Source organism: Zosterops lateralis (genome assembly GCF_965231275.1).
Source record: "Zosterops lateralis genome assembly, chromosome: 6".
Lineage (NCBI taxonomy): Eukaryota > Metazoa > Chordata > Aves > Passeriformes > Zosteropidae > Zosterops > Zosterops lateralis.
The window spans coordinates 56,013,604-56,038,413 of NC_139761.1; the positions used below are offsets into that span (position 1 = coordinate 56,013,604).

At 40.2% G+C, this 24,810-nt stretch overlaps 1 protein-coding gene across 6 annotated transcripts in view; it reads right to left on the reverse strand.

The window, feature by feature from the left end:
- Window positions 1-1,950: 1,950 nt before the first annotated feature.
- PPFIA1 (PTPRF interacting protein alpha 1) overlaps window positions 1,951-24,810 on the reverse strand; it is a 53,711-nt gene continuing 30,851 nt past the window's right edge. For 3 of the 6 annotated variants that reach the window (XM_083864479.1, XM_083864478.1, XM_083864483.1), the window contains 15 exons: window positions 24,074-24,305; window positions 20,703-20,854; window positions 19,925-20,097; window positions 19,706-19,799; window positions 13,641-13,722; window positions 13,320-13,520; window positions 12,488-12,550; window positions 11,904-11,930; window positions 10,333-10,508; window positions 10,139-10,236; window positions 9,109-9,284; window positions 8,506-8,574; window positions 6,879-7,044; window positions 5,560-5,630; window positions 1,951-4,371 (listed from right to left, as the gene is read on the reverse strand). In XM_083864479.1, coding sequence (XP_083720605.1) covers window positions 5,572-5,630; window positions 6,879-7,044; window positions 8,506-8,574; window positions 9,109-9,284; window positions 10,139-10,236; window positions 10,333-10,508; window positions 11,904-11,930; window positions 12,488-12,550; window positions 13,320-13,520; window positions 13,641-13,722; window positions 19,706-19,799; window positions 19,925-20,097; window positions 20,703-20,854; window positions 24,074-24,305 — 1,768 coding nt within the window. In that variant the 3' untranslated portion in view covers window positions 1,951-4,371; window positions 5,560-5,571. The remainder of the gene's footprint in view (window positions 4,372-5,559; window positions 5,631-6,878; window positions 7,045-8,505; window positions 8,575-9,108; window positions 9,285-10,138; window positions 10,237-10,332; window positions 10,509-11,903; window positions 11,931-12,487; window positions 12,551-13,319; window positions 13,521-13,640; window positions 13,723-19,705; window positions 19,800-19,924; window positions 20,098-20,702; window positions 20,855-24,073; window positions 24,306-24,810) is intronic. The other 3 variants (XM_083864481.1, XM_083864480.1, XM_083864482.1) reach the window with 3 other exon arrangements.

Consider the following 24,810-nt stretch of genomic DNA (forward strand, 5'->3'; position numbering starts at 1 on the left):
AGGCCTGGAGTTGTGGGGAAACCCCCCCCCCGCTGCTGAGTTGATTTTTTATTTTTATTTTTTTTTTAATAAATAAATAATTAAAGAAAGAGAGAGCGAGGCGCGACGCCCCGCCGGCTCTGCCTTGCGCTGTTCCCCCTCCCCTCAGACCCGCCGCGCTTACTCTGCCCCTGCCGCCTCCTTCTCCTCCTCGGCCGCTGCTTCCCGGGCTTGGCGGCGGCTCCTGCGGATTCTGGTGCGGCTGCTGCTGCTGCTGCAATTTCCGCTTCTCCCGAGCTCCCACTTCCTCTTCCCGGCTCCAGGTGGGAGCGGGACAGGCTCCGCTCCGCCCCGGCGGGAGGGGCTGGGCTGGGCCGGCTGCGGGATCGCCGCCTCCTCCGCCTCTGGGGCCTGAGGGGCTGCGGGCCGCTCCACAGCCATCAATACTTATTTCTGCTCCGTCCAGCCGCTCAAAAAAACCCCCGCACCATCAGTAGTTCTAAAATGGCCACAGGGGAGTTGCTTGGTGGGATTTTGAACTTTTTTTTTTTTTTTTTTTTTTTTTTTTTTTTTTTTTTTTTTTATACTCGCTTTTGCACCGTCATGTTTTGGCAGTGGCGTCAGCTCCGTGCCCGGGGGGGTTCCATCGCTTTTTGTCAGCGAGGGGAAAAGGCTCTCCCGGGGCTGGGAGCCCGCAGAATCCCAGATGAAACGCAGATCCCGCACGTAAACGATGCCACAATGGAAACTACGGAGTTTTAAAAGCCTCTGGTAGGAGCTACTGGCTTGTCCGCTGTGTCGTTCTTTCCGCAATGGAAACTAGGGGGTTTTAAACCCTCTGGCAGGAGGTTCTGGCGTGCCCGCTGTCTCCTAGAGTCTAGGAGGGGAGGACCCCAAGGAACGCCACTGCCAGTGGAAAAAAACACATTACAGATAAACACACACAAATTCAAGCTGTTCTAGAGGGCAGGATGATAAAAAAATCCAGGTGAACACAAGAACGACTAAATTCCAAATGTAGCCAGTTCATGTTATAAGTAGGCTCAGTTACTTTTTTCTGGATTACATAGAGCAATTTACCCCATAAAGTGAATACAGTGTATTTGAAAAACTGGGCTGAACTTCTCAAAAAGCTGTCTGCTAGAGGAGAACACACATACAGAGAACCTCAGTCCTTTAGGTGTTAATTCTGTCTGTTCTGTGTCCTTTTGGAGTCTGCACCTGTCCCTCCACGTACAGGTAGGAATACCAAGTACATTTATATATCACTTTTCATCCATCTGTTCCAACATTGCATATAAAAATGAAAGGTACTGCTGCCTAAGTCAACTACAATTGCCCCTTTCCTCCCTACTATTAACAAACAATGAAATTAATAAAGTGTAGAATAACTTGTGCGCTAAAGCTACAATCCTGACAGTGGGAAGTGAAAAACTTTCCTTTTAAAGGCAAAGTAACTCTTTAGTTTCTTTAAAAAGTACCACCCCCAAACAAAAAAGTGTCATTTTTTGTGTATCTGAAAATTAATTTTGCTGCCCCTCCCTCTTAATCTTTAGTCTACTGAGTTCCAGAAATAAAATTCTGCTTTGAACTAATTTACCTGTTCTCCAAATCTTGGCATGATAAATCACTACTGTCCACAAGACACTGCTACAGCAGTTCGAAAGACAGAATTAAAACATCTGTTTTCAGAGTCCCTGTCCTTCAAATGTGCAAAAATTGCAAGTTTAAAATTCACTCAGATAATTCTGCAGTTTAATTTTTACAGCCCTCATTCCAGCTAAAGCCTTTAAAGACATTTGGCAATTTCCAAAATGTCCTATTTCATCAGGTATTATCTGAAGATCACTCTAAGAGACCCAGGTGCTTTTTCCACATGCAGTTTGCTGTCAGCAGGATGTGTGGGAGTTATGAAAACTGAGCAAGACACGTTTTTCTGGATCAGAAGGAAGTCACCACACACAGTTCGGCCAGTTTGTGAAAGCTTTCGCCATTTCACTCATTTATTCTACCTCTCATGTCAGTTCCATTGTTCCATAACAGTTAAGGTTTTACAGCCTCAAAATAATAATAAACGCATTTCTGTTCACATTTTACAAGTCTATCCCGCATTGGTTTCACTTTTGAGAAGCAACAATACATGACTTTGAACACCTACTATCACATCAGTGACCAGCAACGCCTAGGCAAGGTTTCTCTAAACAGCAAAGTTTAGCTGAGCAGTGAGTCAGGATTTCCTTCTGTAGGTTCCATTTTAGTTTTGTTTTTTTTCTAAAAAGATAGATTCTCTGAGAATATAAAAGAGACTGCAAATGAACAGACAGCAACTCGTACAGACAAGCCAGACAAACAGATGCATCACTGAACGAGGTTTAGAGCATCCATGGCAGTGTTTCTCCAGGCATTCCACATCCTGCTCTTGATCTGGAGGACATGATGAAATATGCTTCCATTATTCTGCAACTTTATCCTTCTGTCTTCTACTCAATGAAATGGTTTACAAATGTATCAAAAATTGACATGAACAGCCCTACTGTGAGCCCATTTTGCACTGGTTCCCTCAACTCCTGTTTCTCCCCAAATGTCACTATGGCCATGATCTCCTTCTATTACCAAAGCAACTGTAGCTGCTGTCTGGGACAGCGTTTCCATTCTTCACCCTGTGGACCAGAATACACTGAAGTTGTGTGACAGGTCAGGTTTGTTATTTCAAAAAGCAAATCATAGCTCTAACTATGAGGAGAAGTAGGCAATAAAGCAGTTTTTTTTTTTCCAGAAAACTGATATTAATGCGTGTGAACTTGAACAATTCCAAAGAAAATGTCACATGTAATGGAAAATTTTTGCTACTGGAGAAAGGTCATCATTTGAAACCAGATCTACAGGGCAGCAAACAATCATGAAGATGCTTTATTGACAATACCCACTCACTGCAAAAGTTTCTGCCTGCATACAATTAGATCTTAGCTTTTCCATAGTGTTTTATTGGCAGTGGAAAATGCATCAGTACTTTATTGAAAGCAATAAATAATACTGTGATAAAAATAGTTCAAAAGTAGACTGTACATATTGTTACATAATCTGAAAATACACAAAAGATTAATAGAAAAACAGAACAATAACAATGAATTTCAGTTTTACAAGCAAGTTAAAAGTGGAAAACAAAATAAGAAAAAAAAGACATGCTATATATATTGTTGCATAATAAATAATGCACCATCTGAACAGATTCTTGCTGGCTTTTTAATATGCCATTTGCAAGTGTCAGATACATTTTCTACTCATACAGTCCAAAATGGCTACAACCATCCAAAGAGAAGTCCAGACAAGTCTTTAGAACAAGTTTACAAAACACATAGGATGACTTACATAAGAAAAGTAAGGCCTTTATTAGAAGATGCACTGCTCTGGTTTTCAGCCCATTTGTACCTTCATCTTTCACTACTCGTTTGACAGGAGGCTGCAGTGCTTTAGGATTGGTCCGTTAAAACTGGTTCCACCAGCATCTTTCCACCAAGTGTTTTCAAGCAAAAAGGTCTAGGACAAAAAAAACCAACAACCTCTCTGTGGCCTGTGGCTCACGACCAGGAATCATTACGAAGTCTTATCTTCCCCAGGGAAGGAAAAGCAAAAAAATAAAACCAGTCCTGGGTTTATGGCTTGTTTTCAGTCACTGTGGAGAGTCGCTACAAACACAGCAGAGGGTGTTAGGGCTGAGGCAATCGCTCCTACAACGTGTCCCGCAGGGTTCAGAGTTCCTCCCAGCTTTTCAAACCACTTCTACTTTAAATAAAGACAAATTGCCACTACTTGACACGTCCTCTGTGTGCGGAGAGGTACAGCTCTGAGAAGAACAACGCTCCTGTACCGTCCCTCCTACGTCAACAAACGCTCACCCGAAAAAAAGCTGGACTTGTTTTCAGATCTAAGCTAAGAGCTCCAAAAGACAAAATATATACTGCTCGGTGTCATGATACTTTTACAAAGGTATTAAAATCCTTTTCACCTTCAGTTTCATTATTAAAAAACAATGATAATTACAGTAACTGCATAATTTACAAAAACCCTATATTGCTCATAGGGACATATACATACAAGCATTACAGTACATTCAGTTGGAAAGACTAAAATTAGAATAAAAAATCAGCAATGATTTGATTGGTAGACTGAATAGAAACAGAAGAAGTAAGTAACTATATAAATGAGAAGTCACATAAATATAAGAAACATTTAGATTCTAAAATATTTTCTCTATAGTACTCATGAATTTATTTGCTAATCAAAAACTCTGTAATAAAATATCTCAAAGTGTCCATTTAACAAGTATTAACAGGTTAAGGGTTCCAAATGTTCAAAATGCTGCATATCACCGGTAGAAATAGTGTGGGTAAACTGCAAAAACAACAAACAAAAACAACACACAAAAAGAAAAAAAAAACACAGAAGATTCCATTAGCAGGTTTGAACCACCATTTCATTCCAAGACTGTCACAAACAGCTCAGCAGTGCAGCAGTGATGGTGCACTGAATTACTGCCATGCCACACTGGATATCATTTTATTGCCTCCTGCAATCTCCAGCTGCAATGCAAATAAAGCAATGAGGGCAAATGTTTCTGCCTCGAGGATTTCTATCCCACGTCATCTGACTACAGAAAATCCTCAGCCAGGGAGGGGAATCTGGGGGAGAGGAGACTTAAAACTTCAGCTCCTTGCAACTAAAAATACTTTAAGAGAGCCCCTGAGATTATGAGCTGACACACTCATATAGTCTGAGTTACTGTGTGCAAGAGTTTCCTCTCTCAGCATTTTATATGGAAGGACTCTTTAGAACTCAACTCATACATGCAAAAAGGTTCTGAATTTGAGGAAGCAAAAGAGAGACTATTTACAGTCCATGAAAGTCCCCCTGAAGATCCACTGAATTGAATTTTAAAAATTCATTGTAGTACAAATTATTTTTTTTTAAAAAAGAATTCATTTTCAGACTTGCTTGCAAAATGAGAGAAGCACTGTGCCATGAGAAAACACAGCAGAGGCTGCTGCAGAAACATTCCAGACCCTGGAGAAAGACAGGACTACAGATCTTTCACAAGCCAGAATACATGGATTTTGAGGTACAGCACATCAAGCTGCCTTTTATCAGCAGCACTGCTCCCAGCTCCCCAAATGGAGGCAACTCTGGGACAACTCTGACCAATCAAAGACTTTGAGGGATCAACAATCTGAGCTGCAGTGCCACACACTGGATTATTTTCTTTCCATTCCTAATTTATTCTCCTCCCCCACTCCCACTAGCTGTGCCTCATCCAACCTTTGATTTCAACACTTTCTACAGAGCAATATAGCACAGGTCCTTTTTGAGGCTGTTTAAAAAACCTCAGAGGAACACAGTCCTGACAAAACCCAGTGTTCCAACACTCAGTCTTTGCTGTAGGAAATAAACTTGGGATTTCCAGTACAACGACCTACCCTGAAAACCTGGACTGTTTTCTCAGTGTGTAAAAGCACTGTAGGAAAATCCCTGCTGTTTTATTTCATAATTAGCTGCTTCAGTGTCATTCCTCTCAGCTTTACTCACCAGGAGAAGGCTTTAACAGGAGTAGGTCCTTACTGTAGCAGAATCCAATCTTTGTGTTCCTGATACACTGCCTATTCCAAGAAGCATGGGAAGACATGCAGAACACAGCATGCATGTTAGTTTTCAAAATAAAAAAAAAAAAAACCCTCCACAGCAATGGTGATTACAGCTTTGGTACTCAACCAACTCTAAGGTTACAAGTTAGAAAAGCAGAATTTATTTTACAGTTTGTATATGAACCACTTCTTGTTCCAGGGGTTAACAAAAAGAATTCTAAAAAACCTGCTTGCCAACTAGCACAGAGAAACTGGCAAAGGTGATTTTTTAAGTAATTTACTACTTTATGTAGTTTGTAAATATCTAGTATTTCAAAAGGAAAGTGGTTTTACATGGTAAAGACTTAACTTACTTTCATTTACGGAATTTTCTGCATGAATTCTGGTAAATACTTTGTGCTAGTGACAGTATATAAATTTGGAAGAGCTTACTGAGAGTAGCATCAGATGCAAAAATTGGTTTTTTGAGCTTTATGAATAAATGAGAGTTTTCAGAACCTGAGGCAACTCCAACAGATTGTGTTCTCACCCTGACTGTTCCAATAAAAAAACATTTCATATTTGTTTCTATGTGTCTTTTGTAAACTAAATTCAAGTCAAAGTTTATTCTTATGCTGCTACAGATATGGTTTTAAAACAGACAAGATCCCTCATGTGACAGGTGACCCACTTCCAGATGGGATTTTTGGGGTCTGCTTTTATTGGTTTGGGATTTTTAATTCATATCTGTGTGTGCACACATATACCCAAAGATAATTAAGTACACAGCAATGAATGAAACAGAGATTTCAAGTATGGTCATCACTGAAGTGACCACTGCAGTGGGAGTAATGGTAATGCACCTGGTTACTGAAATTTTACTCATCTCAAAATTATCTGAGGGGGTTTACGCACATCATTTTTGAATGCATTTTAGAGCATTTCAGAAGAGGGACTCATATTGGTCTAATTGCTGCTAATCAGAAATTATGCACCATGTGATTAAAAGACTCCTACTAAGCTGTCATTTTACTTTCCTAAATTACATTTACTTCTAGCTATGATTCTCATTTTGTTACTCCAGTGATGTAAAAAAGAAACTCCACCTCTAGTACAGCTTCCTGAAATGACAAAGCACCCCATGGTTAAACACAGTGTTATAAATACAACCATGCACAAGGCAGATGCTTTTATGCAGCAAAAAGGTCATTTGGACTTAATTGCCCTGGAATCTCAGACAAAAAAAAAAAGCACATCATGCTTAAAATTATACAAAATCAATACCATCAATCTGCATCTTCTTTGGCTGCATAGAGGGTGAAGACATCGAGGTTGTAACTCTGAAATTTGCAGGAAGAGTCTCTGCTGATCCAGCAGCTAAACCTCTTATGTCCTTTGGTCTAAACTTCTTTCTCCACGAAGGTGCTCTCCTAAAGCTCTTATCATCATCCTGTCATATTGACAAACAACATTAGCAGTGCAAAAAGTGTGGGATTGTTACTGACATTAAAAGGATTACTGACAAACTCAAGTAAATGTATCACCACTGAAGGAGGTAATGGTGAGGAAATAAAATTTAAGTGTAATAAATACTGCATTGCCAAGCAGGGTTTTCCTTAGGCACTTGGGTAAATGTAACTTAATTACCCAAGTGCATTTTCCTTCCCCCATTAATATATCTGCATCTTTCAAGCAATAGTCCCACCTCAGAAATATAATGCTGCACGAGCTAAATACAGTTTCAGTCCCACCTCCAAAAACATCTTTGGCAGAGAAAGTATTGTGTCAATGCAAATATACCCACTGGGCAGCTCCATTTGCCAACCTCCCATTTAGAAACAGTTCAATCTTTGAATGCTGTTTTACCTCAGATTTATTCCCTTGTACAATTAGGAGGTAAGGGTCTACATTATTGGAAGAGATCTTCATGACTGAACTGCCCTGTGCCACTAGAACACAGCAAACATCTGCTCCCTCAAAGCTCCTTTTGCAGTTTGCAATCTCCAAGGAAAATACTTTAGTAAGCCATCAATGCTCTCTGATGGGTTGTTAAAACCTTGGTAGAGATGCACATGAGAACAGAGCTGTCAGGAGCTTCCCCTTCCCCTGTCTGCTTCCTCATCCCAGGACCAATGGTTTTAAGATTGGTTTCCTGAGCTGGTTAACCACAGAAGGGTTTTGTCACTTCAGCCTTAATCTGGAACACTTTTGCCTATATGGGCTACCATATCAAATCCCATCAGCACCAAAGATGAGGCAGCACAGAACTAATTAAGGCTCTCCTGAGGAAGTAACACCAGCTTGAATCTGTCCACTGAGCAACTTACAAGATGTTGAAGATGGAACACTCTCTCCTCTGTGCTGCGGGTGCACAGAACAGCCTCACACTTAGAGAGTTTTACACTCATCTCAGTGCAGTTCATACAATAAGATCACAGGCTGCCCAACAGAAATTACTTTCATGTGTAAATACACCTGGTGGTCTTCTGCATCAGCATGAATCAAAATTAACATGAGATTTCTTAAAAACCCCACAAAGCTCTTTGAAATACTGCTCTTTAGGATAAAGTGCCTTTCTCTATCACAGCTCATTCATTGCAATGCTGGTCACTAATTTTCCCGTATTTTAGATAAGGAGGATTCAACCCCAAGTGCTGCTATTAGACATTAATGATGTGAGCTAGAAAACCAAACTTGCAGATCTTCCCAATACTTTCATATTCAAAGTCATCTCACCAAAATACACAAACCCTGCTGTATTTAGAAACCCTCAGAGACAAGGAGTTTCAAGTTAAGGCTTCTGTCACTATTCTGTCAAAAGCTTGAAGAGGCTTAGGCTAAATTCTTTCACTGAGCAGTTCTGATCAAGTTTCCAGCACCATAAAATGGGTCAACATCTTGAGTAACTTACTTCATCAAGTCTTCTGTCAGTGCCCATAGCAAGAAGATTATTGAATTCCCTCTCCAGAACAGCACGAGCCTGAAGTTTGTGGTATGAAAGAAATGGAAGTTAATTCCAAAAGATAAGTAACCTATTATGATTTAAAAAACTTAATAGGACCCAAATTGTTTAGTGCTTTCTTATCAGGTTAATAAACATACTTCATACTTGAAGGGTCAGTACTTGAAAAGTTACAATTTAATTTGTAACTTATTAAAAATTTAAGGAAGACCTAACAGCTCTCCTCTAGTTGTGACATAAAAGTTCATGATTCTGCCTCAAACTTAATTATTTCAGAGTTAAAACTAGCAAACAACAAAAATCATGAGTTCCACACTACTGTTGTGAAGATGGACTATGAGGAAAATATTCTATTTTTTCTCAAGCAAATTTACCAATGAGAATTGTTATTAACAACTAGAAAACCATTATAAAAACATGATCTTTTTATCTTGTGTGACAATGGACAACTTTGCATCGCTAAAGTTTCTAGATGCTCTTAACTGGGAAAAAAACCAATCAGCTCCATTTTTAACCTTCCTAGGAGGCCTGAAGTGCCTCGTCCTTGCTTACCTGTGTGTTTTGAGTGGGGATTTGCAGCAGGAGAGCTAATGCATTGTAATCAAAGGATTCATCTAAGGCCACGAGTGCACCGTGAACTCCGCTCTCAAGCAGGTTGTTCGCGTATTCCTTAAGGCCGATGGACACAACCCAGTGGATCATCCTCTCGTTGCTCCACACGAGGACATCTGGGGAGGCAAGAACACAGTGCCACACTCATCACAACACCACTTCTCTGAACCACATCAGCCACAGTCACAAACTGGAAGTAAACATATTTAGAAGTCTGCTGGGAGATGTTGCAGACTATAACCTAAATATTCTGAGGATCACCTCTCTAGAGGCAAGAGATGCACCCAACTCCATCTGGGAATCTAAAAACAACCAACCAGCTACAATGCTGGCGTGGTTGCTGCCAGTTACTGGTGACTCCTGGGAATGATCTCAGGTACAATTAGCAAGTTAACCACCAAGAGGTACCAATGCTTTAAAAGGAAAGGGAAAAGAGCAGGCACAGAACCTTCTAAGTGAGTTTTTAGTCTCAGATATCAGAGAATACTTTTGGTATTAGGCAGCAAACAAAACTTCTATGGGAAATCTTGGGAAACTGTAAATTCCCACCCTGCTTTCTCTCTTGGAATAACCAAACGATAATCACCATGAATCTGGAAGATATAAATATCTAAGTCACTTGAATATTTTTTCATCAATTGCTGGGCAATAAAAGTTACCAGCCACAAGCAACAATAAAATCATGCAGATGTAAAGTTATGTCAAAACGGGGAGAAGAAGAAAATAAGGACAAGCCACCCCCCCCAGCATGTTCTTAACTCTCACTCTCCTAAAACATTTAGTTTCAAACTTCAGAGCAGTATGAGTTTCAAAACTGTTCACATTTGTAGCATAAGTAAATGATTTGATTATGTGTTTTATTCTTCAGTGCTCAGAGCCTACATCCAGACACACCCTTATGCATTTCGCACTTCATATTTTATAAATGGTTCACCTCAGAATCAGACTGAGGTGAAGACAACACACTAACCCTTAATTTCCTTCTGACTTTCTTCTCTTTTCCTTTCCAGTTCTTTTCGATCGTAATTCAGTCTTCGGAGGCACATAATTCCACACTGAAAACTGTTTCTGTTTGGAGCGGAGAAAAAAAAAAATTGTTAAAAATATTTAGAGATAATGCAAACACTTAACTGTGGGTGAGGCCTCCAGCTTCAAGCCCCTTACCTGTGAAAGCTGTCCACCATTTTCAGCTGCCCACGCAGGTCTTTTTTCGTTAAGTGATCCAGCATACGAGCATCCACCAGGCATTCCATGAAGTAGCTGCGGTACTGAGGGAGCCCCAGGCTGGGCAGCCACTCATTGCCAATCCACTCGTGGTTCATGTCACCATAGGCTAAAGTCTGGTTTGAAAAAAACATTAAGAGACAAGCTTATTGAAATGGAAATGAGAAATGAATAAAGAAAAGCTATTTTAGACAGCCTACTTTAAAGAAATTGCTTATTGAATTCTTAGCTGGTAAAGATAAGCACATCAGAATACTGAGTACTACGTGTGTTTTCTCCAAAGAAGCCACTCTCATGGAGGAAAACAAGTTCAGACATTCCCATCAGCAAGTAAAACTGCCTTGATTTATATCAAGAAATAGCATGGCAAAATACGCAAGAGCTAATAAAATTTTAAAAAAGGACTAATCTACATGGTTGGCTAGCAAAAGGCAGAGAATTTCAGTGGGTTGAGATGTTGCAAATACTCTCTCTCTTGAAAACTGGGGGGGAAATCTTGTTTTTCATGTCACTTTATAAATAAAAGATATCAGAAAAATAACTGCAGGCCTTTTTAAATACTGTTTGCTGTTTTCAGAAACTGATAAAACCCTGCTACTGAAGAACAAGCCATTCTATAAATGCTAGTCCTTATCCTTAAAGAGACTTCTCTCATTAGAGTTTTGACCTGCAAGTCACCAGGCAGTTTTTTAGAGAAAACATCTATAAAGATTATCTAATCATTCCTTAAGCAACAAACCCCAGAAGCTCCTTTTTTCAAAAGCATAGTAATTCAGATTTTTCTGTTTAAAGTCAAAAGCTTTATTTCTCCTCTAGAGGAAGCATCTTCCAGAAAGGAGCAAGGCCACAGGGAAATGCACCTCTCCAAGCCATCAGAAGGTGGAAGAATGAAAGAGCTCCTTACTCTGGGCTTGTTATCACTGACAATCAACAAATGAGTAGCTGAGATGTAGTTAATGGGACTTAAACCAGGTTTAAGCTGGAGGGCAGCCAAGCAAGAGGACCCCATACTGTCCAAAGATCATGATCCAAAGATGGATCATGGGTAAATCCCAAGTTTTGCTTCTATCCCTGGATAAATACTCAGCTACATCAATGCCTGAAAATACAATTAGGATTTGCCACCACTTTAAGGCAAAACAATCAATCAAGGGGGATTACAGAATTAGTGCATAGAAATCCACTTAACCATCCAGGCCCAGGGTATCTTGTGGCACCTGGGATGGTGGCTGGGTTGGACAAGGACCCTCTGCACAGAGCAGATATCCATCTTGGAATTCTGGCATCCTCAGAGACCCAGCCCCCACCAAAACATTCAAATATTTAAATCACATTGTATTTCCCAAGTGTGCATTTTAGGGAGATAAATCTGCACCTTCCCCCTCTCCCAAACCCCAGGTCACACCCAGAATCATTGAAAGATGCTGGCCTAAAGCAAAAACAGATTCTTTCACGTTCTAATGATTGTGACAATTTACATACAGTCTGTAATATTAGATAAAGTTTCCAACCTGAGCCCAGCTTCCCTCCTCATCTTCCTGTTAGGTGGTTAGGAAGGCAAAAGAACACACACATATTAGTGGTTAAGTTTAGTAAGGAGGTCAAAGTTAATGGTGCACTGCAAGACTAAATCTACTGCATACCAAAAAAATCTACATAAAGCAAGCATCATGCAATGTAAAAAAATATACACAAGGCACTTATTTTTGTATGAGAAGTTGCAAACCCCATCTACTGATTAAGTTTTCTGGAGAGAAGAAATTCTGCACCAATAATTCAATTTGTCTATTTGTCAATCAAGTCAGAGCTCCATTTTACAAATTAGAGTTTTGTTTACAATCTTACCAATGTTGATTTTTTTTCCCCCTCCCTTCTGGAAAAAAAAGCTATCAAGATGCAGATTGCAAAGTTAATCATTAGAAGAAGCAATGATCCAGAATTTTAGTGTGTTAATTTGAAGGAAAAAAAAAAAGAAAAAAAAAAAAAGGAAAAAAAAGAAGAACAAAAATAAAAAGGCCAAAAGGTACTTGATTCAAATGCTCAAGAAGTGGGAAAAGCACTCTAAGGAAGAGAAGTGGCAACACTGTAAACTGACCGTTTGTTGAGTGGCTGTAAGATTTTCCATCTCTTCATGTGTTACCCAGACATTTCCCGTGGTCTAATTTGAGCCCACAGGGAAGCAATCCCATCCAGTGAAAGGAAAGCAGTAACAAAGAGGAGAGGTTGCAGAACAGATAAGCAATCGGTACATGTAAGGAGCAGGCATGGGCAAAGCAATGGTCTCTAGTCAGGTACAGCTACTGACAGTCATGGCATGCAATAAAAGCCTACTCACAGGGATCAGCTTCCTTCAGACATTAACAAAACTGAGCAGCACAAACAGCTGACAGGATTTAATTAATGGGTAATCACCCAGCTCTGCTCTAATCCGAAAAATACATTTGGAGTCTAGCACATAACCCCAGGAATAACTGTAGACTGCAGGGCAGACAGACTCATGAGATAAAATTCCCACTAAGTGCCTAATTTTACTATAGAGAAACAGGTGACTCCTAGATCATGGAGTCTGAACTATCTGGACTTAATGGCTTTATAGCTGCATTAAAAGAGCCTCCAACTATCCTACAAATTTCCATACACACTTGTCTACTTCATCTGTATTTTAAATTCTCTGGAGGCCAAAAGATGAGGCCAAGAACACATGATACTCTAAATACTTTGGATTACATACTTTGACTGAAATAAACTTCTGTTTTCCTCGAGAACAAAAACTGCAGTTATTCCTTTAGTTAATTTCCATGAAAGGAAGGAACAGCCTGTATTTAAATAACGTGTTCCTTTCCAGAAATTCTTAGTAGAAGTTCAGTTCTAAGTTCACAGTCAAATGTGGGGAAACTAAGTGTTTAAGGCTGCAGGAGTTTCCTTACCGTCCTTGAGGTGGGAGGGGCAGAGGGGCTGGTGAGGGACATGATTTCCTGGATGGCCAGGCGGAGCTTGAGCCTGTGCAGGGGGTTGCTGATGCCGATCTCCCGCTGGATTTCCGTGTCAGACAGCGCTGACATGATAGCACCGCTTTTCACATTGGCTCGGCAGGCGGCCACGTACCAGGCTGGCATCCCCACCCACAGCTGGAACAGAGAGAAGGAAGTAAACAGGATGTGGAAAACATTCCTGCCTACAAACCCACACAGTCTTTACAAGCCTCTGTGGTGAGGGGGGGTTTTATGCATTTTGGGAGGACCACTCACCTCCAGCCACACCACCACAGTGGGCCCGTCCCACTGTGCAAAAGGCAAACCTTGTCTTCTGGCTTCCTCCAGCAACTCGTGCCTGCAATTACAGAAACAGTCATTAGTTATAATGGATGTGACAATTCCATCACTGCACTCACTTCACTTCTTTCCAATAATTAACTTATTCCTTTCCCAGCCAGCCTTGTATGATACAGCCCCTCAGGCAGGTACAACACAAGCACATGGACTACAAAGGGATGAAAGCTGAGCTGGGCAGGAAATCTGAGAGCAGCAGAGATGTGGATCTTGCCTTTCAGGACCCAGTGTCTGAAGCCACTACTGACACTCCAGCCAAAACTCCCAACCCAAAGTGGAGTTGTCAGGCTTATTTGGCAATCAGATTCTGAGCTGCTCCGTTTTCTGCCCAGCAAAGCTGAACCAAAGCAGTCATTTCCCCTCAGCGTGTGCAGATCTGAATCCTGTGGCAACACGTGAGCACATCAGACACGCCTGTCCATCAGCTGTCAGGGCTGGACACTGACAGTGACCATTTCACTGGTGAGCCCCAGGCACAGCTTCACACACCCAGAGTTGTGTTTGGCAGCTCTATCCTGACAGGCTGTGTACTGAAACTCAGCTTTCATCTCCCCTGATGACACCATTTCCTTTGTTGTTCTGAAACAGAAGCGCCTGAAGTTTCATGTTGACAATTCAGCTGCCAGAGACAATGGAAGCTCACAAGGTCCTTATAAATAGCTGCCAAAAATGTTTGATAAACCAAAGAACAAAAACTAGCACTGTGGTTATAAGCATGCAGTGCTGCTTGGATATGCCTGACTGAAAATGTGGAGAAAGCCTAAAAAAGCATTTTTACACTGCCTTTGAAAGCCAGTTGTATGTGGTTAAATCTCCACTCTTTCTCCTTCAAAAATCAGAAACAACAACTTCACCTAATTAGACTGATCTTACTGTTCTTTATTCATGCCTGCAAATGTAGAATTAAGATGCACAGCAATACTACAGATTCAAGATCCTACATTATGTATTTACCATTTTCTTGCTATCTAAATCAAATAAAATCTCCTTGCCTTTTGAACTCTCTCACTGGATAGATCTAAAATGACATTTTTAGAAGTTATAGGTATTAAAATACACAAGGCACCTTGAAGAGTGATTACTGACGGACAAGAAGCTTTTTTGCTACTACTACAAAATGGAAATTCAGCATTCAGCTCTTTCAGACATATCTGGGATCCTCATGTTATATTGGTAGGTAACTAAATATTAAAAAGCAATCAATGAAGCAATAAATACACCAGCAACTGCTTTATCAGTAGATAGCACTTCTCCACCTGCACACCAATGAATTCCTATTGCTCTGGAAGAACCTCCCAGTAATTTGTCCTAAGTTAATGTGCTACCCAGGAATGGGAAAAGGAGAGGAAGGAAGGCACTGCCAGACAACTGGCTACAGATAATCATTCTAGGTACCATTCTGGGATCCATCCAGTAAGATGGAACAGTGTTCAGCAGTCAGCAGCTCGACACTGCTGCATTTCACTACCAAAGAAGACTGTAAAAGCTTAGACATATTTGTATACTTCAAAAAGATACATATATTTCTAAATTGGGAATAAAAGATTAGCTATTTCCTTGCTACTGTGGAACACTTTACATTCATACCACAATTAATTAGCCCTGAACACATTTAGTTCTGCTTGTCTTTGTTGAAGATTTAAAAATTAGAAAAATAAACTAATAAGATCATATGAAACATTGTTAAGAACAGAATAAATTGCTTAATACTGTATTTGTCACAAAGGAACACAGTTTTTCCCAAATACTTGAGCTTCCAAATTAGTGTCTATGCCTTCCTTTTTGGTGGTTGTACTGTGTGGAGTTCAGAGAATATCAGTGTCATTTCTGGTTGTTTTGTAAGTCTCATTGTATATATACTTCATGGTAACCATGGAAGAGTGAATCCTTTGGAGTAGAATACAAGGAATACATCAAAAAATGTAAGGAGAGGTTGTGATGCCAACTTGAAACTCACGGTGGTATTGTAGGCAGAAAATAATTGTGTGATGGAGGAAAACACATAAAAATAGAAACAAACAAAAAATGTTCATGAGATGACTTTATGCAGAAACTACTCAATGGATCCAAAGAGGAAAGCAACCATGAAGTGGAAAATTAATTGCAGAATTTGTTCATGTGCAGTAAGAGATAAACTTGCTTGCATAAGAAATCATAAACCCCTAAACTCAAGATGAAGCCCAGGCCCAAAACATCTCATAGGAAGAATTCAGAAGCAGTTGCTGTTTCATCTGCAAATAATGCATTGATGTTTTTTTTCCTATAGCAGAGAACTTCCCTTTTCCAACTATTCCCTTCAAACTCCACCAAGACACTCACTGTAAAGTACAAATTCCAGTAAAAGGTGATCAGATCCCTGAAGGATCTCAACTGCCAGGCCAACTGAGTCTCACAGCAAAACCATTATACCAGTCAGGAAATAGGTGCAAAATCCAGCCCCATATCTTTGTGAGGAAAAAATATTGCAGTGGTGTCAGCAGTGTTAACAGGTGGTACAAACCTGGCCCTGTGAAGGCTAAAAGAGTGCCAAAAGAGTAGCTAGCTACTGGAATAACTCCTGGGTGACAAAACCAAGGGAGAGGTGTCTGGAGACTTAATAAAAAACCTGGCTGAGCCTCCCTTGGAACAGGAGCCCAAGCACGCTGCTGCAAGGGAAGGTTTGTTGTTAGACACATTCCAGAGCCATCTCTCAGCAGCTGGGGAGGACAAAAGCTGTGGTCACAGGGAGTGAGAAATGATGTCCAGGCTGCAGGTGGTGCCTGATGCAGCAGAGAGTGCAAAGGACCCTCTAGAGACCCTGTCAAAGATCTGTGCTCAGAAGGGCTCTTGGCAGAGAGCACACACCCAGCCCACAGGGCAAATAAAGCAGCCTGGAGCAACCTCACTTTGTCACTGGATTGAGACAGCATGGGGACAGATCAAGCAGAGCTCATAGCCAGAGGGGAACGCTGTACCCCAGAGTTCTTGGATGGAAATGAAGAGGACTGATTTGGAAGAGGTTCAGAACACAACAAACACTGCAGTGTGGGGAAGAGAGTGATACTGATGAAAGTGACAGAGCTCCAGGGTGTAAAAACTGAGAAGCAACAGTTGTAAAACATGAGATGGAAATAGGCAGAGCATCAGGGGAAAGTTAATATCCTTATTCTAGACTGAGTTTGGGGATGTAGTAAGTGGTTGGTGTGTGAGAGTTATCTTAAATTTAGGGTTGCCTTCCTTTTTGATGAATACAGTACTAAGTTGGCTGTGCTGTACACAGAAAAGCACAAACACAGTTGTGGCAAACACTGGCACTACCACAGCTCACACAGCAGATGAACACAGCACTATAAACGACTTAGGTTTAGTAAATACCAAACAACACTTTTACAGACACACATCTACCTTGGAAACACAAATACCTACTACTGCTAAACAACTTTCAAATCCCACATTACAAAACTAATCTAAGAGGGTTTAGTATTTCCACTATAAAAGCTCACACCATGCAAGTTAAGATGAGACACTGAACCAGCTTTCACACTCAACTAGGTGACACTGGATTTATTTCAGCAACACATTTCCATAATATATTCTTTTGAATCTAGTATTTCCTCTCATGATCAGACTTTTGGAAGAAAAGATAGTTTTTAATATATTGCTAAAAAATCCAAACGAGTCTTATCATACTTGCACAACAATCCTAATAAAAATAAATACAAACTTACCCTGATTTTGCACTACCACATCAAATGGTAAACAAAAGGAAAATAAAACAATGAAGGACAAATATAAAACTAGGATTAAACTGAACTCAAAGGCATACAAAACCAGACAAATACTGAGTACTGTAATTTAATTCTGTAACTATAAATAGGTTTTTTTGTTAGCAGACGCTGAACGCTGCCCTCAGCCTGTTTGTGCACATGCAAGCAGAAATCAGAAAGATAAATGAGCAAATAGGGATTAGAGACAGCTATAAATAGAATGAACTGTTGTTGTTCCAAGCATTCAGGTAGCTGGAATTCTTTTTGCTGAATACAAGGATTGGTAAGCAAACAGTCAGTCAGATTTGTTTTAACCCACCATGCTCCAGTATCAGAGAGAAAAGCAATTCAGAGCAGCTTAACCACTTTTTCTTTTTGATAAGGAGCTCAAGAAGGCAGCAAGGGATCTTTGACCCCCTTGCTTCCCATGTTCAGAACACCCCTCAGGATTCTGAGCAGTTGTATGAAAGCATCTTGCTTGGATTTTTAAAATGGCAGATTTAGGCTGTATTAATTTCATTGAGTGATAGAGAACAGAAGGGTCCAGGGAGACCTTACAGCCCCTTCCAGTACCTAAAGGGGCTGTGGAAGAGATGGAGGGGGGCTTTGGAAGAGCTAGGGAAGGCAATTCCAAACTAAAAGTTTTCATTTGTTTAAAAGAGACAGCTGCCTTTTAAGCAATCTGCATCATGGAGCCATAAATTATACTTTAAGTAATACTAGTAAATTTTTGAAAAGCAGAATGTTTACAAGAAAAGCCATGATTTATCTGCAACTGCACTTCTTGCATTTCTTAAAGCAAGAGAGTATGGATTGTTTCACTTGAGAATGAAACTTGTGGCTGGTATTGAGAAATACCTATACTGCTCAAAGAGCAGACCTTACCACTCTTTAGATATGACCAGACTAAAACTATTTATTCAACCAAGATGTGGTATGGTCTTTAAAGCACTGTAGAAAAGGGAAAATACCACATCATAATAATATATGATTGCCTTCAGAGCAGCAGTCTGAAGAAAAACAGCTGAGCCTTCTGTTATCCAAACAAACCCACATTCCATTCCAACTTTTCAAACCAACACGCTGCTGGTTTTCATTAGCAGCCACCAGGCATTATTTTTATTAGTTAATAGAACTTAGGTACTGCAGGAAATCCCTCTCAAAGGGAAGATTAGCACCCTTTCTTTTCAACATTTAATGTCTGTCTTCAGAAGGCAAAGTCTGATCTTCATCTTTTTTTTGACAGCTGAACACAACAGAAGCAGAAGTTTAAGGTATATGGCTCAGCATAGGAGGAAAAAATGCAAGGAATGCCTGAGCCTACTTATAGAAATATGAGTGTCTCCTGTATTACCATATAAGCATCAAGTCAGGATTTCTACCAGTAGCAGTATCTGTTTTTCACCTATGATTAGTCTTTGCTTCATCTGTTTCAAGTCTGGAAACCACAAAGCATGCAAACAGACACTCCAAAGGTGAACAGTAAACTAAAGATTTTCTGGGACAGGGTGAAAAAATTCTCATGACTAGGAAAAGGTAACTGCATATAAGATGCCATAACAGTCCCAATTGATTAAAAAAACCTGAAGAAACCAGGGCTATATGGTGCAGAGAAAAAGATTTCAGCAGACAATCTTAAACAGAAGTGAAAAAATTAGTGAAGAGAGAAGCTGGCAGCAGCTGCAACACAAAGGGACAGAGAAAGGAGCCACCAAATTCATACTCAGGGATGTTTGCACACAGCATCTCGTGCTTCCCTTCTGTCAATTCTTTCACACTCCGGAGCAAATAACGGCCAAGCCAATTTTGAAAAATCTCCCATTTGAATTTAAGCTATTTATACTTATTATATTTAATACCTCCCAAAGAAGATGTGAAATATAATAAATTTAGGGGGATTTTGGTAAGAGTCCACATCTATCTGCAAATTTCTTTATTACAGCAGTCCAACTACAAGTTTTTAGCTTAAATTCCTTTCAAACTTACTATGACCTATACTGCTATTAATGTTCTGGAAAAATAGCTAAAAAAAAAAAACAAACCACAAACCAAAACCAAAAAACAAAACAAAGAGAACAACAACAACTCCAAAAAAAACCCCCCAAAACTACAGGGGCTTATTAGCCATAGCACTATATTAGGTAAAAATACCCCAAAACCAAACTAAAAAATAAACCAAACATTTTTAAACAAACCAATACATGAACAACACAGGATTAAAAATATTTGATAACTTACTTTTTCTGCATTTTCCTGTTTTTCTCTGCCTGACCTCCAAGTTTGCTGAGACCTAATGCATCTTGAGAGGAACCATCTGCTTCTCCCATGCCACCTACAAAAAAAACCCCAAACTCAAGTCACTCTCAATTTAATCCTTTGTAGTATTACTGACCAAGAATGTGTCAAACAAAACCCCCAAGGCCATATTTCCCCCTGAGTAAGAAAAAGCAAACTAACCTTGTCCTAGAGCTTCCTTGCTTCCTTGTCCAGGTCGTCCCTTTTCCTTCTTGCCAAACAGGCGGCCAATGGAGGATTTGATCCCCTTCTTTTTGGGGGCTTTGTGAAGGGAATCTTGGCTGCTGTTACTGCTACTAGGATTACTTGTTTGCCCATCTTGTGAACCTGTTGAACTGTACCAAAAAAAAAAAAGTCATAAATGAGCCCACGTACAACAAATTTACCAGAGATAAGTTCAGGGTTCTGTGCAAGTTAATCGAAGTCTAGTAACTCACTAATGAGATTTAAATTTCAGCTTTTATGAGTTATGAAAAGAAATGTTGACAGCACAAACTTCTGACTTAAAGGGGCAGACAAAATTTGAAATACTTGAGTGGAATCCATCTCAAGCATTGAAAAGATTAACTCTGGAAAGAGCAACTGTCAATCAAAGCAATGGCAATTTTGCAAGTAATTTCTCAATTTATAGCTAAATAACAACTTAAAGAGTTAAAAATTACATTTTTCATATCCCAAGCATGAAGCAAACTTAATGCACACTTTGAGTACCAACAGAATTTCCATAAAGCCATTTTTAAGCATTAGCAAAACCTACATTCCTAATGTTTATGTAACACAGTCACCCATTTCTGTGCTCACACTCATGACTTTTGAGAAACACTTTAACACTCAGACTGAAATCCTACAGGCTGAACAGCTCTGCAGTTTGGGGTTTTACTCTGATGCTGTGAACACTGAATTCCTGGCAGGTCTGAGTGATTGACTGCCAGCTACTTACTTCCTAATGTCCCTGATATCCTCATGGCTCACAGTGTGCAGAGCTCCTTTCTGGACCCTGTCCAGACGCAAGGACCGAGGTGAGGAGGGTGGGGATGTCTCACATTTTATGGTGGTTTTGTCATCTCGTACCTCTTCTCTGGAAGCTGGAGACTGATGGAAAAGGAAGGAAAAAACTTCAGAGGTGATGCCAAAACATGAAGGCAATGCAATACTACACAAAATAGTGAAAGGAAGAATCTTATTTCAGTGTTAAAGGATCACTCCTGTCCTTACCATTCTGCAGCTGCCTATTTTTTGCTTGGTTTCTTTCTGAATTTCTTGTTACCTTCAGTAACAAACCACTAAATTCAGCCTTAGCTACTGAAACGAGAGAGCAGCACTTCTCTTTTACTCATTTTTAGGGCTAAGAACTAAAGTAATGCCTTCAGCACCATAAAATGAATATACCTGTCCCCAGTTTAAGCAAGTGCAAAGACAGAAAAATTAAAGAGACCCATGGAAAGAATTATTAGCAAGATCATTGACTCTGTGATGTCAGTTTCTACACACCTGTGCCTACAAAAGTTTGAGTAACAGAAAAAAAACTTATTTGTGTGTGCACTGACAGCTTTTAAAATGAAGCATTGATGCATGAAGACTGCAAAGCAGTGGTTGCAAACAGAAAGCAGCACGACAGTCCTCCACACCAGCAAAAAACAGGCAAACAAAGACAAAAACCCACAAAACAAACCCACACTTAGGCTAAAATGATAAACCATAATCTTGTTTTATTACAGAGCTACAATGTAAATGCTTCCTGTTATCCACTAATGGGTTTGGGGACAGGGAGGGAGATCAAAGTGCACACCATGAAATAAACTAAAGGTTTTTACCTTTCTACGGTGTTTCCTTAAATCACTAGGCTGACAGATGCATGCAAAGAAAAGAAATTTGGAAAAGCTGTATTTATTGTAAACTGTAGCACAGACTGAGACAACTAATACAGACAAAACATTTTAGGGAGAATATAAACAACAATTACAACAATGGCACAGATAGATACTGGGTATGAAGTACTCCTTAAATCACAGATTACTTAAATGTATCCCTGAAGTGAGGAAAAGGAAGCAAAAAATAAACACTTAAGAGTTGGTTATCTACCAAAGTGCCAGAGATGTTTGAGTGTATTGGGACCATCTGCCAATTAGCACAAAGTAAGTGCAGAAAAAAACCCCCAATAAAGCGTATGGGGGTGCAAGGTGTTGCTTTGAAAAGGTGAGGACCTGCCTTGAACTCCAGGTCAGCCACACCTGCCTCAATAAATCATCTGCATTCGTCCCTCCTCACAACCCAGGGATTCCTGCAGTTGTTCCCCACACTGCGCAAAAAGCAGCCAAGACTTCAATAATGTCCAAGAGTGCCAACAATGGCCCGTTTCTATACAGTAACAGGATTCTGCTCTTTTCACAGCTTTCAAGTGCTGGAATGTTTGAGCAGGAATTCACCACCACTTTTATTTTATCCTCCATCCACTGGCCCTCACTGCCCAGGGAGTGCTCACCTCTGCCAGTGCACAGAGCAAAAGTTACACAAACAGCTCATTCAGACTGATGCTGACAAAAGTTAAATTTAGATGATTTGTTTAATAGCCCTCATTATTTAAAATGGTTGCAACCAAAAATAAAGTTGGTCCCTTTTGAAGTGGGACAGGGGGAGGGCTGTTGTTTCCCTCCCACTAAGGATAACTTGTAATTGTTTTTGATTTAGAATACATGTAAATTTTGCAGCATTAATATGGAAAGTTTTGTTCAATCTGACTGTAGAGTACTACATTAATAAGTCATAAGTTCACTGAATCATAGAAGGGACCTTTAAAGATGATCTAGTTCCTCCTCAAGCTCTTGACAAAGCACTGCAGCCTCATTTTACCATTACTGGATCTTTCATCTATTAAATCCGATGAGCATAAAAATGAAAATGTGCACCACATGGAATGAACTGCCCACAAGGACTGCTCAAGAGAGGTGTAGGCTTCACCATTTATCATCTTGATGCTTTTTAATCAAGAGGGGCTTTCAGCTGACTGAGCTGCATAACCACTGGCATTAGGCTAATTTGCCTACATGATCAAAACCTAATGCAACTCTCCATTAAAACATTGGAAGACACAGCAGAACTCAGTCTAATAGTTCATGACAGCTCTTCCTAAAGTTTCTAGAAAGCTCTTGTTCTCTAATTCTTGATTTCAAGCTTTCACAAATCAGTCGCCAGGTATAAAACCCATCAAATACAACTGCAAACACCAGATCAAGTGATTTCAATGCACAAATAGGATCTGAAGTGAACTTCATTACATTTTTCTTCAACTTCACTGGATTTCAGACAAGACACATTCTCCTGATCTTTTGGGGAAAAGAGCTACTTAAATTTGTATATGGTTTTCTGCATGAGAAGTATTTGGCTTAACTAATTATTGTGAAATGTTAGAAGACAAAGCACTCCACAATCTAAATTTTTATAGTTTTTTTTTTTTCTAGAAGAAGACTGCTTGACCTTGGATATATATGGCTAGAGGTAGTACAATGATTTTTATTTTAATTTAAAGAAGGCAAAATGATTCCTTTTTATGAAAACTATAGACTTTTTGGTGTATGTAGACATATATTTTAAAAAGCCAGCAAATCACTTAGCTAAAATACTTCGTTTTAACTGCTCATTTCATTTAATATTTACATAAAAACAAGAAAGGGGGAAATTTGTATCTTAATTTTACAGATGTGTTTACATGCATAAAGCAGCTCCATGAAGGATTCATCTTCCTCATCAGTCATAGGAATGTCAAAAGAAGGAAAACATCTTTCTCTGCTCTCTGAACTCCTAAGACTAAACTACTTTATGACCCAAAAGGTCTAACAGATAGGTAAAAGAAATATCAGGCTTTAACAGCCTAAAACAAGACACTAGCACTCATTAATATTCAAACACCAGTGATACCACCCCAATCTTCAAGATTAATATGCAAATCACTTTTTAGCTGAGTGTTTAGTGGAACAGTGGGCTGCTAAAAATAAAGTTTAAAGCAGAGGGAGAGAGCGGTTGAAAAGAAAACATCATTTCTTCTAGAAAGAGGAGTCTGAAGAGAGACCATAACAACAGAAGGAATAAATACTTAGGCATGAGATGTTGACCAAATAATAGACTCGAGCTCTGAACGTTTTTCCTAATCATTATGTATCTTACACTTTTTATAGAAGTTGAAAGGAAGCAGTAGCAAAACCTAGAGAAAGGAAAAACACAGCCGAGTAAGCGGGAGAGGAACGGGGCAAGCGAACAACCTAGAGAGAAGGCTGTTTCCTTGTGCCAAGGCGGCCGCGGGCGCCGGGTACCCACCAGGGTCATGACAGCCAGCCTGTCCACCTCCCTGGCGGGGCTGTGGGGGCCGCGGCGGGGCGTGGAGCGGCCGCTGCCGGGTGGGGAGGAGCCGGCCAGGGCCGCACCGTACGGGGCCGCCACAGAGCCCAGTGAGCGGAACCGGCCCGGAGCCTCCAGGCTGCCGCTGCCCACGCGGCTCTCGATCTCCTCCGCGCGCTGCTCCGTGTTCTCCTTCTCCTCCTGGATCAGCCTGAGCGGGGAGAAAAGAGGTCAGGGGAATGGGATGTTCTGACGAGTGTAAGGGTTTTTTTGGGCTTTTGGCTTCTGGTCTTCTCTGACAAGGTCAGGATGGATAACACGGGAAACCAAAATGTTGAAATGTTTATTATTTCTTATCTATTTACAGACTTTGCAGGCTCACGAGCCGTGAGCTTAACTAGCAAGTCAGGGAAACGAGGTAAATTGGAGAGCATCTAACTCTTTCCAAGGTCTTTTAAGTGATAATTACCCAATACCAAGGTGACACCTGTATTATTTATGGTTTTGACCCAATAATGACCACCCAAGGCCCACAATGCTGATCTTTTCCACCCAGTTCCAGAAAACCACCCAAATCCATGAAGAAGACAGAAGAAGAAAGTGAAGGAGGACTCAAACACTCAAAGCCCTCTATCTTGTCTCCCATGTATTACTATATACTAAAATCTTAGATTTAAGTTTCTAGCATTCCAACATCAAGGACCATGCAAACGGAA